This window comes from Coccinella septempunctata, chromosome X, assembly GCF_907165205.1.
Source record: "Coccinella septempunctata chromosome X, icCocSept1.1, whole genome shotgun sequence".
NCBI classification, from domain to species: Eukaryota; Metazoa; Arthropoda; class Insecta; order Coleoptera; family Coccinellidae; genus Coccinella; species Coccinella septempunctata.
Genome location: NC_058198.1, coordinates 10,873,593 through 10,891,618, shown reverse-complemented (window position 1 = coordinate 10,891,618; position 18,026 = coordinate 10,873,593). Strand labels below are relative to the sequence as shown.

At 32.3% G+C, this 18,026-nt stretch overlaps 2 protein-coding genes across 2 annotated transcripts in view; one reads left to right on the top strand and one right to left on the bottom strand.

The window, feature by feature from the left end:
• Window positions 1–3,176, bottom strand: part of LOC123321617 (nuclear protein MDM1) — a 42,214-nt gene extending 39,038 nt beyond the window's left edge. The window contains exon 1 of the mRNA XM_044909309.1: window positions 3,075–3,176. Within this exon, the coding sequence (XP_044765244.1) occupies window positions 3,075–3,080 (6 nt within the window). The 5' untranslated portion in view covers window positions 3,081–3,176. The remainder of the gene's footprint in view (window positions 1–3,074) is intronic.
• Window positions 3,173–17,957, top strand: LOC123321619. The gene is made up of 9 exons (XM_044909314.1): window positions 3,173–3,309; window positions 10,873–11,050; window positions 12,348–12,532; window positions 14,734–14,934; window positions 14,997–15,097; window positions 15,699–16,018; window positions 16,384–16,535; window positions 16,598–17,128; window positions 17,305–17,957. Exons 1-9 carry the CDS (start codon window positions 3,261–3,263, stop codon window positions 17,415–17,417), a joined length of 1,830 nt encoding a protein of 609 aa, XP_044765249.1. The 5' UTR covers window positions 3,173–3,260; the 3' UTR covers window positions 17,418–17,957.
• Window positions 17,958–18,026: the final 69 nt, after the last annotated feature.

Genomic DNA, 18,026 nt, shown 5'->3' with positions numbered 1-18,026 from the left:
AACATTTATTGGGATAGTTAATGATCACAATGTCCAATACCATTTGAAGAAAAAAACAATTTACATGACTGAAATTTCATCTAGTATTCAGAATAAAAAGAAACAACGTGGTGGAAGAATGGGGAGTTCACATACAGGGTGCCCCACGGTGGGTGGCCTATTAGACGTTTACGGAATCATAGGATTTTTCTGAAAATTTGGGAACTCAGGTTTACGTCTCTGATCTAACTGACTAAAATATTTTCAATTTTGCGACATTGCCTCTTATACGAAAAAATACTACAATCTTCGTTATATCAAATGGGACACTCTATTAAAATTTTTTCGCTACTCCTTCCCCATATTATTGTTTTTGACCCGTAACTCCTATCCCTTTTCCTGATAATATAAGATAAGATATTAACGGTTTTCCTCAAAAAATTGCCAAAAACATGGATCCAATGAAATAGACATAGCAAGGACATTTCATATTTTAGTAAGCTGAAATTTTTAAAATAAGTCACTGAGATCCTGCGGATGCAGGATGCATACTTTTCATTTGATATTTTCAGAGAAATTCAAAGTAAGCATCTAATGATGTATCATATTTATGTACGAAAACCTCATGGTTACAGAAATAAAGTAAAATTTCTATGAAAGTGAGGGTTTTCAGCGTACGAATTCTGTTGCTACTGTAGAATTACTACCACGTTAGTTTCGTTAGATACTTGAATCATTGAAAGCATCGTTTTCAATGCTTTAAGAATCTCACGAAATCGAAAAAACTGAAGGAGTTCCACTTGAAAAAATCAACTTCCTATACTTTTGAATCGAGTGACAAGCCGAAGTATTTTGGAACACCCACCCACTGTGGGACAACCTGTATACTCACTCATCTGTTTTGCTCCCCGTGTAATATTTGTGTAGCAAGATATGTTTTCTGCTTGATAAATACGATTGAACTTATTACTGCTCAAGATTTTAAGGAGTTCTAGGAATAAAAAAAATTAAATAGGTATAGCTTTTTTAATATTTTTTGTTACTTCATTTCAATGAGGGAAGAAATGATACTTTTCAAGGAGACAAGAAGAAAACGAACTTAATTTTTGTGTTCAATCAAAGCTGGAAATAGGAAAGGGTGAATTTTTCGGCTCAAATTCAATTCCATGCTTGATTCCGAAGATACATAAATCATTGAACAACCAAGACATAATTCAAAAGAGTTTATACATTCGTCAACTGAGAAACATTTTCGGAGGAAGTGTAACTGAAACGGAACGTTGTACGAATAATCCAGAATGATTGGGAAAGCCAAATAAATCCTTAAAAAAATCCATCACCCCTTTAGGCTTTGCTGGATTCGTTCTTCTCTTAAATTTTAATTTTTTACATTGAAATAAGTATGTTTGCCTGGCAAGTTGAACCAATTATTAGCAACACTTTGATTTACGATACTATTTCTATAAATTAAACACTTAATTTTGTTTTCAAGTGAGCTCTCATGTGTTTATTGATAATCAATCATCTTTAAATTGAATGAATCTTTTTATTTAGAATTGGAATATCTCATAAGAGTTTATGAACGAGTCCTAATTGTATGTTATTTTTTGTAGCAATATTACATATTTTTCAGAATTGTGATAGCTATTAAAATCAGGTGTATTTCGGTTAAGTCTAATAGTTTTATGTCAACAAATTAGTTTTTGATAATTTTTTGGATAGCTGATAGATTGATATCATTTTTGTGTGAGGCCAATCCCAAATTTTTCACTTATTTTTATTTTGAAAGTTTTTCATCGAAGAAACGCTGAAACTAGATACAATTTTTGTGCCAAGTTATCTCTCATTACACTCTAGTTTTATCATTTGATTTTCGCGTGGATTATCTTGTATCGAGAAAATTCTTATATTTGTTATTAGGGATAACCAGAACTGCCGGGAAAATTCTCAGAGTACATCGTCAAGCATGACAAATTCTTCACGCTTCAATGTGTTTAACATCGTGAAAGAATTAGATCATTAGATATTAGATTTCCCATCCTGAACATCTCTAATATCACTAGTTCATGCTAGTCTCTAACTTTCAGTGAATCAAAGACAGATTTTTTGTGTGAATATAGTCCGACAGGTCGATCAGTATCTTACAGTAGGCTCCTCTTAATGCGGCTTGTCCCAAATTTGAAATATGACGATAATTTGGATAATTTTTTTAATGGTAATCCTAATTTCTTATTACTTTTCTTGAAGGGTATATCAAGTGACACCTGCGCACCTAATATCAAATTCTTATTCTTTATCGTTAAAAAGATATTCAACAGCCATGGAATGATTACAAAATTAGGGAATCTGAATTAATTCAATGAAATCATTCAGGCAGTTTGAAAATGGAATGTCAAGACGATTTTTCAAGAAACGTCGTTTTCTCACAAAAAGACGAACTGATTAGTATCCTCGCTAATCTTCGCTCGATACGATGCTACTCCTTACTTGTTCTCATTTGAAATTTTTGTTTCACACAAATCTATTCCATTTTTAAACTGCCTGAATTAAAATATTTCATTGAGTTGAGTTCTTTTTCGATTAAGCTAAAGTTCTTTAGATATTTTTCTTAATGACAAGGAATAAGAATTTGATATTTGGTACGTATGTGAACCTTTATGTACCCTCTGAGAATACTCAAGTATCTCAAACTTGGGACATGATCCTATAACATTTTCTAACATCAAAACGAGCACATTTCAAAATACTTATCGACATTTCCCATATTTAGAACAAAAAAACTGTTTTTGATTAACTGAATTTATTTGGAGCAAATATGGTACACCTATGCAAGGTATGCTTCAACGTGTGTACCTGTCTTAATATTGAAGATCTCTCATCTCATATTCTATTTTTTACTGTCGTCACGCACGGAGATTTCAATGCTGATCTGAGAAAGCAACTTCGAAGACATATGTGCGCTTGCGCCAGAAGCTCAGTACGGTCAGTACACTTTGTAAACTTATTCTATTGTAAAGTTTCATTCATAATTTAAAAAGGACCGGTTCATTCAGGTGCTGCGTTTCTTCCTTCCTCTTATCTTCGTGCGCTCTTACCTGCATTCCACAGTCCAAAGGGGCCTTCACTACAATTATTAAACCTACCCACTACGAAGAATTCGTAACCGGAGTATTATTTCTATCGCCGGCAAAATGCACGTTAATTGACACCGGAGATCCAGAGTGGTGCGTCATTTTTCTGTTATTTTCATTTTTGGAAATCCCGTCATACCGAACGTCAACATGGAATACGCGCTAGCTGTCATCGGCGTTTTAATTGTTTATCTTACAGGTGAGTCCTTGTTTATTTACCTAATTAATATTCAAACCAGTGTTGTATTTTTTTTTATTGATGTATCCGCGTGAGAATATATCGTGTGAATGTGAACATAATAATTGATACTCAAAATTGGACTGAATTAAGTGATTTTCGTGAAAAATTAGATAAGAAGAAAAGATCGAAGGAATGAAATATTGTATTCTATCTCTTTTATTTTTCATCATTCGCGGCTTATGAACTATTATCTTTTTCACCTTTTTCTCTAAAAACAAATAGTTTTGGAATTATTCTTGGGAAAAGCTGTGCTCAAGAATTGACTCAGTTCGAATTTTCAGAATAAAATTCTTTGATCGATCTAAGGAATTTTAAAAGTTCCGAATTAAATAAGGAAATCGTGTAGGCTCGTGAAAAAGTGTAAAGTAATAAGCGGAAAAATCGATAGATCTTTGTACTTTCTATACATTATAATCAAATACATCACTTCTGATGAAGTAAGTTTCAAAAAGAGCAAAAAAATATCAATATTGTATAATTATTTAAATTCTTCAGTCAGTTGAATGGAAAATTATTAGAATCATCAATCATTGTCTTATTTTTGGATAAAAAACATGATTATATAATTTATATCTGAATTCAGTTTGATTTTCTTCTGAACACCAACTTCAAACATAAAATATCTGATTTTTAAAAAACCATTAAAGGAAAATATTAGGTTTCAGTAACTTCCATGAAATATTTTGAATAATGTTTTTCCTCTTATTCTCGATCAGCCCAAGAAAGTTTTTTGAGATTATCAATTATCAACTACTTAATTCTTGATGATATTTGAATATCATAGAGAGATATTATTCGAAATAAATTATTTTACGTTTTTCATAAATAACAAGTTATTCATTGTTGATCGTTAGGAAAATATTAAAAATTTTTCGCTTAATCAAATAGAAAAATCAATTAACTCTCTCTATTTTTTTTCAAATATATGAGTTGGAAAATCTGCGTGAAAAGTTGAATGATGATTATTAAATTTTTTCTACTCAAAAACAGACTTTCTTCCTTTTTCAGTGTGACATTTTGTACAGATATCGAACCATTTTCATGACAAAAACACGACAAAATCCTCAATTGGATATTCGAGTTTATATCTGGGAATGATTTTTGAAGTTCACATATTTGAACATTGAGCTCAATATTTCTGAAGAAAAAATGGACGAGTGAAGGAATTTTTGTATTTTGAAGTCATTATCATAATGTATATCACGATAGTATGACAATAATCACAATTATCAAAAAATCAAACCTGTGATTATTTTATTTTTTTTAAATCTGAATCACTCTAGTGCTCAAAGTATTATTACCCTTGATTTTTCGCTCCCAACATATGATACAGAAGAAACAAAAATAAACACTTTTCGTTAGTAGATTCTTGGAACCAGGAGAAACACTTTTTTCTTATACCATTTTTTCCAATTTGGTCCTGATAAAAATATATAGCTATTTTAAGTTGACATAATGAGCTGTTCCACCCCTGGAAAAAAAAATTCCTTAAGAATAACTAGCTAAATCTGTGACACTGCACATCTGTGGATCTTTCAAACAGAGTGGTATTCAGCCAAAGTACCCAATTTTTCAAATTTCACAGATACTTTTTAATTTTTGAGCATCAATTCACTCTCAAACGCGCATTATACGAGAAAATATGAAGAATAGTTTTATTTCACAAAACGTTCAAATATTCATTAGAAACTGTCTAACTTAGTTTCAAGAGTTGGGTTCTTTGAATTTTTGGTATTTTTATGGTACGAAATGATCATAATTAGAAAACTGGAAGACGTTGGCGATATCTTGTGTTCGAAAGAAATTCATCAAATGAATGAAAAACCATATTCCAAAATTCATTTCATTCGATAAAATACAATTTTTTTATGGTTTTTCAGCAACCTGTATCTTTTGAAACGAGCCGTTTCGGAAAAAATGAAAAAAGTTTTGTTTCGGCCTCAAGAATCTACTGTTGAAATATTTGTACGAGTCAAAGACTCACCCTGTATAAATAATTCTCATGGAAATATGAAAATTGTCTGAGTGAAAAATGCTCTAAAATTCCTTCCACGGCATGTACATAAAAATTAATTGCACTGAATGTCCATATCGTGTTGTACAATGTAATAAAAAAAAATTATGGAAAAATATCGAAGATGAATATCAAGCAACACTAACTTTTCGCAACGCGTTTCCGGGAAAACAATATTGTGCAGGCTTGATGAATTATTACATTACTGTTAATTCCTTTAATAAGTCATTAAAAATATACCGCATAGATCATAACGGTGCTTCTATTCGTAACAGCGTAATGTTCATATCATATCAGATTTAATGTATGAGAAACAACAGTGTTAATTTTCTGGAAAATGATACGCGTAATACAATAAGCTCAAGATCCCGTTAGCAGGAGCAACAAGAAGTAGAACTGAGACCTCACTCCAACATTTTCATATCATCAATTTTCCAGAATATTATTATTAAGCTCAACACACAGAGTATCATCTCGTACATTATTCTATTACATTCAAATTAAGCGTAATAAAATAATGTTCACCCTTTCAAGAGTTATGACTATCTCAACTCAAACCAGTATCATTATTTCAGTCTCATGATTTATTTCTCATATTTGAGTTCTTCGGTGCGTGAGGAAATATGAAAAAATTATTACTTTTTTTATGACTTTTTTTCCTTCAGTTTTTCTCGTGTTTGACTAATTCACTACTTAACAAAATTTTGTTTCGTATGGAAAGAATAATTTTGGAGAATCGCAGGTCATTTGTAATTTGATGTGACGATTGTCGAACATATTTTTTTTGAATACGTATCAATTTATAACGTCTATTTCAAATTTTAAGAGTAATGTTGTAGAAATGTACACTGTCGTGAATACAAAAATATATTTATTAGATTTTTTCGCTGGAACAGAAGAACTGAGCTTCCTGAAACTTATATCAGTCGAATTTTCACCTCACATATTATTAATAGTGTCATAATTATTGTCAGTCTGAAAATTCTACAGAAGATTGAAAATTTTTGTTTCAAATGAGGCTCTGTTCTTCATCATTCATTTTGAAATATGTCAATGAAAGTTGCGAAAAAATGTATCTTATTTAGAAAGCAGAAAAGTGCCAGAAATGAAATTGAGCAGACATTTTATGGGAACTAGAAGCAATACAAAAAAAATTGTGGTTTTTCCCTATAATTGGAGAGGGTAGTCACCTAATAGGGTGACAAAAATTTAAAATTGCTTTGCAGATACCATCTTAAGTGGCTGTATTTAAACAGGGGCTGCTCGGAAAAGAAATTGTATATGAAAGATTCCCATTATTGCTTGACAAGGAATCACCCCTTTAATTTTTTAGCGTCTATTCATTTACACCCTGTATATCACTAATACTTGAGCATAACTTCATCTTTTTTATCGGACAAACCTAGTATTATTTCAATCCTTACTAAACCTACTTGGTACTATTACTGTCTTAAGAATTCTTCTCCAGAAAAAATAGTTAATCCATGAAAAAAAATTTTATATAGTGAATATAAGTTGTATAATCTGAAAACATTTTGCGGAAATATACCAGCATAAGCTTTGAATCGGGAAGGGACTAATTTTTTCGAAGTTTATTCCAATCTTACCGAGCATGTAATTTTACAGCGTAATTAGAAATGATTGAGTCATTTGCAGTAATTATAAACCATTAATTGATTCTTATAATTGTCGAAACCCAAAGCATTTACCTACACTAAATAAAAAACATTTAATTTCTTGAATATAAGCGAAAGAAAAAGTTGCTGTGAATGTCAATGTTGACATGTTTTTACCAAAAGAAAAACTCCAATCCACCCCTAAATGAAATAATAAATAATTTATTGGGGTTAAGTATTGAAATGAATATTGGCCGATATTTCCTTAATATAATTTATTTTTTTCCAAACATTGAGTATCAACTAGATTTAAAAAATAATAAAAAAGCGATAACTCTCAATTTCATAATGCCGGAATTATGGTTCAAAACCAGTTCTGGACTTCCTAACTTACTTCCTGAGAGTAAATATGGTCATTACTCATAACATCAATTAGAGGGCTTCCCAGGATACGTGGGGAATGAAATGATTCTGTTGTTGACCACAAAAACGGAACAGGGGAAGTTTGTCGAAATATAATACGTATCAAATTTTGTCAATTGGTTGTGTCAAATTTCATCACTCGGTTTTCACACTCGACACTCCTTTTTAAGCTGTGGTTACACGTTTGCCTTATGTTCTGTATTTTCAACTGGACATAGCTGATCTTTTATGAATTTACTCCAGTATGCTGGAAATTTTTTCGTTCATATAATTCCTCTGAAATTAGTATACATTGTTAGAACTATTCAGAGGGGGACTACAGGGATATCGAAAACCGTTAGAAATACAGGGTGGGTTGAATTACAAAAAAGGTGCGTTATAGAACGATGAGTGTGTTGGTGTGAGCAGTTCCAAAATATCTCTGATGGTTCCTGAGGTATCTCGAAAAAACTGAAAATCAAGATTATCTTTTTTTCTTTATAACTCATTTGTTTCTGGAGATAACTACACCAAATTCGGTTTGTAGTCATAATCCTAGATAGCGATTATACTGGTGTACTACTTTTTCGTAAGTTAAGCCACCCTGTATTTTTAACGTTTTTCGATATTCCTAAAGTCCGCCTCTGAATAGTTCTAACCCTGTATATTCGAGAATAAATTCGATTATACACACAGGGTGAAACTTTGACTCGTACAAATATCTTAACAGTCAACAGTAATCTTAAAAGTGAGGTCAAACGAAACACTTTTTTTTTAGACCATTTTTTTTGGATTCGACCTTGAAAAGGAGATATAGCCATTTTGAATTTTCATAATAAGCTGTGTCACCCTTAGAAAAACAAGATCACCTTCAGAATAACTAGCTAAATCTGTTACATTACACATCTGTGTTTCTTTTGGAGAGAGTTGCATTTGGTCAAAGTACCCAATTTTTTTAATTTCACACATATTTTTTATTATTGAACATCAAATCCTTCGAAAAAGCCGCATTATACGGGAAAATATGAAGAAAACTCTATTTTTAAACGTTCAAATACTCATAAGTAAGCGTCCAACTTAGTTTCAAAAGTTGGGTTCTTTGAATTTTTGGTATTTTTATGGTACAATGGTCCTAATGAGAAAACTGGAAGACGTGGGTGATATCTTGTGTTCGAAAAAAATTCATCAAATAAATGAAAAACTATATTCCGAAATTCATTCAATTCGATAAAACCGTTTATGAGATAGAACTGAAAATAACATTTTCTCATAGTTTTTCAAGAGCCTGTATCTTTTAAACCGATCTGATTCGGAAAAAATGGTAAAGGAAAAAGTTGAAGAATCTACTGTTAAAATATATGTACTAGTAAAAAGACTCACCCTATAACTATTTTGAGAAATATAAGTATATTCAATTAATCATTTTTCAGGGAATGTAGGAATAGATATGTAGCAAATCTCAGGAATGGCTGTTGTCATTTTTTTTCAGAAAGAGAGCTGAACTCCTATATTCATCATGAAATTCAAAAATTTCAATTGAAAATTTTTCTTGTGTCTTGTATATTTTCGAAAATGTGATTTGATGCATTTCGAAATATTCTTGTTGATCACATTTTGAGTGTCATGAAAAAGTTTTTCAATTGAATGGCATTCTAATGGTTTTCAAGGAATTCAAATTGAAATATCTACCATGCATTCGGTTTTGGCAACATTTTACACAAGACGATTCTTATTACAATAACAGGTATATTGATTGCTGCTGTAGTCCCCAGAACATAGCACCGACAAATCTACATTTTCTATTGGTACTTGAAAAAAATAAGAGTGTAAGTTCCATTTTTTTTTATAAGACCGTTACTTCCTCAATCAAAATCAAGGTGATGCTAATCATTCGAATTCTCAGGCCAATTATTATAGCATCCGGAAATGACAGAATGCTTTTCACAATTCAGAAAAATGTCTATTCGTCCATTATAATTGGCAATATATTTGTGACTCATTTTTCGAGCTCCAACAGAAAAAAAAAGGAGTGGAGATTGAATTCGATAATAATTCAAACCGCTTTTTCTATCCTACTTCCTTCTCTACTTTCAACAATAGGATACCACTTATATTCAATCCGCATCGGAAAGAAGTCGAGAAAGATGGGATGAACTCGATATTTTTCAGATCGAGAGAGATTGCTACTTCATTATCAGTGTGTACTCATCCATTCTTCCATTGTAGCACATGGTTCTTGAATTGGTTGGTGAATGCGGAATGTATACTGCTCCACAAAAAATCAGGAAGTTCAGAAAATTTGGGACGGTTTCAAAACTTGTCCATTCTTGTCCACCAAATGTTTACTCTCTTATATTATATCTGAATGGTTTTTTACTCCTCGTTTGGTAACTTTTTCAGATTCAGGGAAGTTCTTGTCGTTTGTGTTATTAAGAATTTTGGATCAGTTATTGTTTTACGTTCTTCAATCAACTTTGATTCAAAATATGAAAATTTGTTTTGCAAAAAAGCCTACACGTAAACTCAGTGCCGATGAAGCCAATAGGGCTATTCACTACTTCAACAATCTCATCGAAAATATCAAAAGGCGTTGTCAGGCTTCTGTAATTTTTCAATTTTCTTGAATGAACGGTAAAAATAAATTTTCAACTGAAATTGTGAAACAAAATTGTTGGAAACAATTGAACCTTTCGAAACAGCTCAAGATTTCTGAACTTCCTTAACTTTTGAGGAGAAGTATTGTTTTGGTTTGAGTTTTCCCAAATTAATATTGTTTAGTTTAGTTTGTTGAATGAGTATCAGGAACTAGAAGAAATTTTTGTTAATTTTTAAGAAATTTATTCATCATAGATGCTGTGTTAGGAAATTTTGGATGGCAAAGAAACAGAAAAAATAATGGAGAAGTATTCAGTCAGAATTATTTTTTAGAAGAGTGCCTTATTCAATGGAATGAATTGTTTGCTGTTTTATAACTTACAATTCCGTTGATTGTAATAACAAATTAATTCATAATATAAAATAAAGATTAAAACGGATCGTTCTTTTGATAATGAGCCTTACAATTTTCAGCATCCAACAACAATATAACATGTGTGACATACACTTTTAGGATAGGTTAGCGTAAAGGGGTAATTTCCTGGAGTTGTCTCTATTGTTCACCCTCTTTACTTTAAAACATTTTTAATTGTTTTTCCATATCTCCCTTAACTTCGAAGATATGAGAAAACACTGTGACTGTGTTTATTCTATGTATGAAAATCTATAAAATTAAACTAAAAAACTGAATTACATGAGTTTCATTTAGATGGGGATGTTCTAATCACAAGTGCTTCCCTATCAGAGTAGCATCTTTCAAAAGATAGCGAAAGTCATATAAATCAGTTTTTCAGTCTGGAATTTGTATTGTATGTGTGAAATTCGAATACATTCTATTTCATATAAACATCAGCGTGTCGGCAGTTTCAATATGCATTCATTATTTTCTTCCAGGTAAATCTGCAGAGGGCTCGTGTTATTTTCAACAAGAATTCCAAGGTGAATACGTTATGCAGAGCGCAGTCATCGGACCAAATGTACAGTATGCCACGCTCAAAATAAACGCAACAACCGTTGGCATCTGGGGCCATTGTCACAAGAGAATAGGAAATAATTATCTACTTAGGATGAGGTACTTCTTACAATAAAAATACTACCGAGCAATTTTAAATTCGAAGGTCTATCCTTTCTGCAAATAAGAAGCGCCAAAATAAGAAAAACAAGTTTTTATCAATATCTCATGTTTCGAACCTATTCGTCGTCTTCAGGTCTTTTGAAAAGAAGCCTATGGTAACATACTCTCACGTAGCCTCAATAAACATGGGATTAATTGGAGGTTTTTTTGAGTCCCCTTAATACTCCTAATGTACAGTCCATTCAGAATGCTTCAATATTTCCATTCATGCTACTATTACTATGACCGATTTTGTTGCTCACTCAATCACAGTAATAACGTCAGTTTCAGGTGATTTAAAATGTTGATCTCTCACGATGTTTTAAATGCCAAGTATACCAAACATAGCAACATAATGAAGTAGGCATACCTCATAGTGGTGCTCCACATACAATTTAAAAAAGTAGTTAGAGAAATGATTTTTTTTAATTTCTGACATACTTTTGAAAGCCATAGTTGAAGATAAATAAAATGCATAATTTCTTTATATTCTTCATGGAATATAATGATTGATATGCAGCAAGAGAGCTGTTGTCATTTTTTGAGCAGAAAAATCTCAACTGAATCTCCAATTTTTTCCATGAAATGGGGTGAATCTGTCATTTTGTAGAAATAAGCGTACCTGATGAGAACTTAATTTAGGAAAACCGATTTGGCCAACAACAATGTGTCTTTCTTATAGATTTCAAAATAATACTATAATATAACATAAGTAAAAACTAGGTTATTACCATTAGTTAGCAGGAGTAAATTCGACTAGGTGTCAAAATATTAAAGATTCAATTATTTTTATTGAACTGCACGTTCTGATAAGGGCTTTCTACAGGGTTAACGATAAAAATATTTTGCCTAAGTGGAAATCTCAAATTTTCGAGATGATGGATATTTTTCTAGAAAGTCTATAGAGACCCATAGGACCCACCTATACTTTTAATGTTGAAGATTAAAAGGAAACAATTCTTCAGAAATTATAATAGGACAAATAACATGAGTGTATAACATACAATGGCAACTTAGTGTCGAAGAAATTCTTATTTTGAAATAAAAAAAATACACTTACACAAAGGAAATATTATATTAGTAATTATATTCAGGGAGAGCATAAGCTATAATACGATGTGCTTCAGGCTTATTCTTTCAGTATGAAACTCCCTGTATAATGAGCATGTTGAATGAAAAAATAACTTATTGATATAACTGTGGATCAATGAAAATATCAACACTTACTAAGCCTTTTTTGGCATAAAAATTTCAGTCATGGAGAAACAAGTTGCATCAGATGCTTCCACCTGAAATTGCGATCTACAAATGTACTCGAGATGATCACTAGCCATAATTCTGTGTCGAAATGTCACATAGTAAGTGAAGAACAAGCTGAACGAACATGTCCTACAGAACAAAGTTTGGTTTCCAGAAACGTAACAGAAATATTGTTATTCAGTAAGTATATATTATTCAAGTTTCGTAGGCGCAATCAAGCATTCCTTGTTAGAATTCGTGAATAAATATCAAGTCACCCAAGCTACCTGAATTACTTATAATTTTCGTCAATTCCTCGAAACTCTTATCTTCAAGGACCAGTCATTATTGAAACTTTGTTATTTGGAAAAAAAAAATACGAACAAAAATAAAAAAGGACCAAACTGAGAATTTCTTCGGAAATGTTGTTTTTTTCTGAGTTAATGAGGGAATATTTCGACCATTTTGTACGTATACCTGTGCATCTCCTACCATAATTACAATTTCGTGTTCGAGTTTCTTTTTCCTTTTCTGAAACATTTTGTTGCTGTAGTAAATCAAACACCTGCAAAAACCAATTGTGCGGACAGAAAATTTCGAAATACAGGTGCTCGTTCACTGAAGAGGTTCATGTCCAAGAATTAGGACCTTAGCAGGTATCTGATTTATAGGCCCCATTGACTCGTTATTACGGAACTGGCTATATCCTCTAAAGGTATATACCCACTGGACGATCCGAAAAAAGAATTCAACAAGCCTTGAAAATTAATTAACTATATGTACAGGTGTCCCGAGCATTTCGAGAACTATGAATGTTCGAGGAATCCAGAACTTTTTTAATGATAAGTTAGCAGAAAGCAGGTCATGGATATCTGGATTCGTTCTGGAGTTACATCTTAAAATCTAAAAAATTACGGTTCAAAATATTTTGGTTTCTGATTTCTGTTTAAAATACCTTTTTTGAGTAATTTTAATGGCTTACCTTCCATAAAAGAGCTTTAAAGGAAAGTGGATGATTTTTGATGGGACCTCCTATACTTTCAACAACATGGTTTTTCAGCGCGAGATTCGTTAAAATATCATCACTTTACCAGTTTATCGAAAATATCATCTATTTTGAAGTTATTGAGTCTTCTAATTCATCCTTTACATATGTCCCTTTCTATATGAATACTTCTTAATTATTGCCAGATAAAATTCGTCTAGTGCCTTTGTCCTCTGTTCCTTTTCTATATTAGTTTAGAGTTGATTATACATAAAATTCATTATTTATTCATTAAATTACCATTCAAGATTATTACCTCGATTTATGAAGATCACTTCAGTATATTCAGGCACTATACAGGGTGAGTCCTTGACTCGTACAAATATTTTAATATTTTTACTTGAGGTCAAAAAAAACATTTTTTTTCTTTACCATTTTTCCCAAATCAGATCGGTTTAAAAGATACAGGCTGTTGAAGACCAAACTCTCACAAATATCGAATGAAATGAATTTCGGAATATAGTTTTTCCTTCATTTCATGAATCTATTTTGAATACAAGATATCACCCACGTATTCCAGTTTTCTCATTAAGAGAAGTGTGTTAGGTATAAAAGACTGGAATAAAATTAATATATCTTCCAACAGATAACTCAGAATGAAATGCTGAAACATATCAATTGATTTTTAATCATCCTAATTTCTGGCAATAAAATTGATTGTTCAATGGAAACATATTCATGTGTGGGTTCGTTGCATGGACAGAGTTCAAGTAAAATGGAACTATAATCTTTGTTTTTGTGGCTATCAAAAAAATACGGTTGGATCGGGTTGCTGCTAAGGGGTTGGAGAAAGATATTCAATTTAATTGCCAAAAAATAATTACAATCGGAAAACAATTAAAGTGTTGATTTCAAGTTTTTGGTTGAGAAACTAATTTTTTCTCAAGAGACTTTTGTGTTTCTTCTGATAACCACAAAATTGAGAAAAACAACAATTATACTTGAGATCTCTGAAAAGCTCACACATTTTATATATTTCCAATTGAAAAACAGATACTGGTGGGGTTGCGGTTAAGGGGTTGAAGAAAAACACTGAATTTTATTGCTATAAAGGGAGGGTCACGAAAAATCAATTGACAGCATTCACCGTTTTCATTTTAAGTTATAGGTTGAAGAAATATTAATTCTATTCCAAACTAATTACCAATACTGTATAAAATTTAAATTCAAAAACGAATAGATTGAATGAAAAAAAAATGCTGAACTCAGAATAGAAAGATTTCTCAAACGAGTTCTTTTATACAAAAAAAAACAACAAATTCTTAGGGGGGTAAACTATTACCGCCCCCCCCCTGAAACTGCCACTGCTTCTGTATTACCAATCTATCGAATTAATTCTACATTACTTAATTTTCAGAAACAAAAGATGTTCACGAATTCCCCACGATGAGGAAGTATTGCCCTCTGGATGGAAAATACTCCGTAATTTATCGTAATAGAAATGTGCGATCTCTGAAAAAAATTGAGTGTCACGGTTTAGATTCTACCATAGATTCTTGCCCGTCTGGGTCTACTCTCAACATAAGGCTGAAAGGGTGCAGTGAAGGAGAGATGAGTGGTAAGTTCTTCTACCTTTATTTTTGTTCAGAATTAAGTTATTAATTTGTTATCTTTCCACAGAATTTAAATTCGAATGTTTGGGTAGCTGGAATGGAATTAAAGAGGAGAATTTTATAATATTCGTGGATAGCAGACAACATAAGCCTAGATACAGATGTGCGGTATGTATTCATGCATGTTCTGATTGTTCTGTACAGAATTAAATTGCTATTTGCACTCAACACAACTTTACATTCCACTGTACATAGAAACAGTGGGAATACTATGGCTGAATATATTATTTTGAATTCAATAGAGCGCATGACAAGATGGCAGATCCATTTTTCTTTGAAATGGCTCAATAGTTTCATAAATGAAAGTTAGATCACTCTACTAAAATTTTTATGGCAGTTCTTGTTCTGTCCCAGGATAAGATGTTTGTTCTTCTACCTAGTGAATGTTATGATTGAAAAATTAAACATTGGGAAGAACTTTAACACGATGCTTTGTAGAAGGAAGAATGGGAAAAGGAATACACTACACTACCCAAAATTCCAAAGTTGATGACATTAAATGATATACATTCTCAGAGAAACATATAAGAAAAGCCATCTTCTTATATGTTTCTCTAAGAATGTGCCGTATAGATGAAGATTTTTCTCATCTTGTGGTTCATCAGCTATTTGCTAAGACTTCATTTATAATATGCCTTATTTCACAACTTTATGGTCCCATATTGAATTAAAAATCAATCAGAACTAAAAGGTAAGATATAAATTACAGGTTTATGAAAGGGAAGCAAGAACTGGTCGCATCCATATGGCCCTAAGCAATGATTCCACTTGCATCACGGACCTCCACAATGCAACTAGTGGTTTCGAAACATTCCTTCTACAACCAAAGGCTGCTACCCCATGGCCAGTTGAAATAAGATCTGGTACTTGCAATTTCCCAAAATGGATGCAAGGAAAATGGGAACACATAAGGGTGAATGATGATACGCTAGTGTATCAAGACCATTCTTCCTTCAAGACATACACTATTAAGTGTGCTGATTCCCACCAGTTCGAAAATAAATATTTGGTGTTCAGTAGGAGTCAGTGGTGAGTATATAAATGACATTAAAACAAGGACAACCAGTAAATGGTTGTGATATAAAAACTGAAAATATCATTTCGAACATTTTCTGTTCTTTTCATTCTCATGAGTATAGAGGGTGATTGATGAAGAATTTTTATTAGCGAAGTACACTGCTCAAATGCAATATATCTACAGCAATACTGAGAATTCGATTCACATTCAGAAAGTGAGTTTTCTCTCGAGTATCCACCATTTTTGAGTAGTGTATATTGTTGGCGACAAGCCTTGTTAACATGATGGACCCAATTGTTCTTCTCTTCTAGTCTACTCTATATAAACCCTGATCATTTATTCAAAAGCAAAACATCCTAAAATTCCTTAATTCCAGCAACGAGGAGCACTACAGTTGCCTCTGGATACATAAGAGAGCCAGCAACATCCTCGAATTCCAGATCAGCATCAAGTCGAGTTATATGAGTAACGTTTTCACCTTATGCCATGAATCGAATTTCCTTGAAGATTCTTGGATTACACAAGGAAGTGAGTGATAACAGTCATATTCAAATGTTGAAAGATATATCAAACAACATTTTATGTTCCAGGAATTGCCCCTCCAACCACTGGAGAAATAGTACCCAGGATGTGTCCAATTTCTGGAGAGTATACTGGTGTTATACCTGACTCTGATTCTGAGCTCTGTGCAAATCTTCGTTCAGATTGCAATGCAGAAGTCATGTATTATCAGGTTTCAAGTTGCATAACAGGGGAGCTCTATGAAGAGAGGGAATATGTGTGTCTTGGGCATTGGGTCGAGGATGATCTCCTTTATACTTACACCAAACGCAGGGATATAGCTGCCAGTACCTACGAATGCTTCGTAGGTAGTATAACTCCAAATCGGGAGGTGTACATAAAAGAAGCTGGAAGTTTTTGCCAGAGGAACATCGATCCCATAAAGAACGGAATGGAACTGATCAAAAACGAAATGTACTCCTGCAAGAAAAACGTGCCAGTTTCCAATAAAACCGAAGAGAGACCAAAGATAACTTACGAACAAACTACAGTTAAATTAACTACGGAAGCGACTGTTACTGTGGCTCATACCAAAAGTACAAGAAAGCCATGGAACTTTGGTAAGTCTCACATTTATTCGGTGATAATGAAGAGGGGATATTTCATCATAACCAAATATATTTTTCTGGATATGACGTCAGTTCGTGGAAATTTTCAAAAAATTATAACAAAGTTTTTCCACTTTTCGATATTTTGAACTTTAAGGCATTCTTACCAAATGTTTCTTTTTTTTCAGATAACAGCATGGGAGATATACCGAAACATAAAGAGAAACATAATAATGCTAACCATGTTGAAGTTATGATTCTCCTATATATTTGCACAATCACCTTACTCATCCAACTTTAAGATATGGAAAAATTTTGTGTGGGAAAAGTGAATTTGAAATCTTCTGTCGATAGACTTCATGAAATCATGCCAACGATAATCTTGAATCAAGTGCAATATATATTGGAGATTCATCATTGGTGATATTGATGAAGAAACTGTAGAAAAATCTGAATAATTTGTATCCGACACAAAGACTCAGATATGTACTTAAATATTTTCCACATCTCATTGATCCAAAATGCCAGGTCCCAGTCTACCTTCATGAACATAATTTTCTTGCCAAAAAGGCTGTGTTTTGTGAGTTTTCTTCGAAGAAAAAGCATTGTACCCTTCGTATTTTTCTTTTGAAAAAACCTCTGTCAGAACGACTAAATATTTTGCTCAGTTACTGTGATTGCTTCTAAATAGAGATATATTGGTCCAGCAATGAAGGATTCGTCAACGAATTAGGTTAACATCTACGTTTACTTTCATGAATATGTGCATCATTTAATTTATTGTATATTAATGCAATTGTGATTTATATTTTTTGTAGATGAAATATATTATTTAAATGTTTACTTTTAATGATTTATTCGATTCTCTTCATTTGTAGAATCTTCACTATACACTCCCACAGAACACCAT

What these genes read in the sequence shown, in the direction of transcription:
- LOC123321619 (XM_044909314.1), top strand. Translation starts at nt 3,261, where the DNA reads ATGGAATACGCGCTAGCTGTCATCGGCGTTTTAATTGTTTATCTTACA. An exon ending in AGCCTAGATACAGATGTGCG is followed by an intron (nt 15,098 to 15,698) that starts GTATGTATTCAT and finishes TATAAATTACAG; the next exon opens with GTTTATGAAAGGGAAGCAAG. An exon ending in AAGAAAGCCATGGAACTTTG is followed by an intron (nt 17,129 to 17,304) that starts GTAAGTCTCACA and finishes CTTTTTTTTCAG; the next exon opens with ATAACAGCATGGGAGATATA.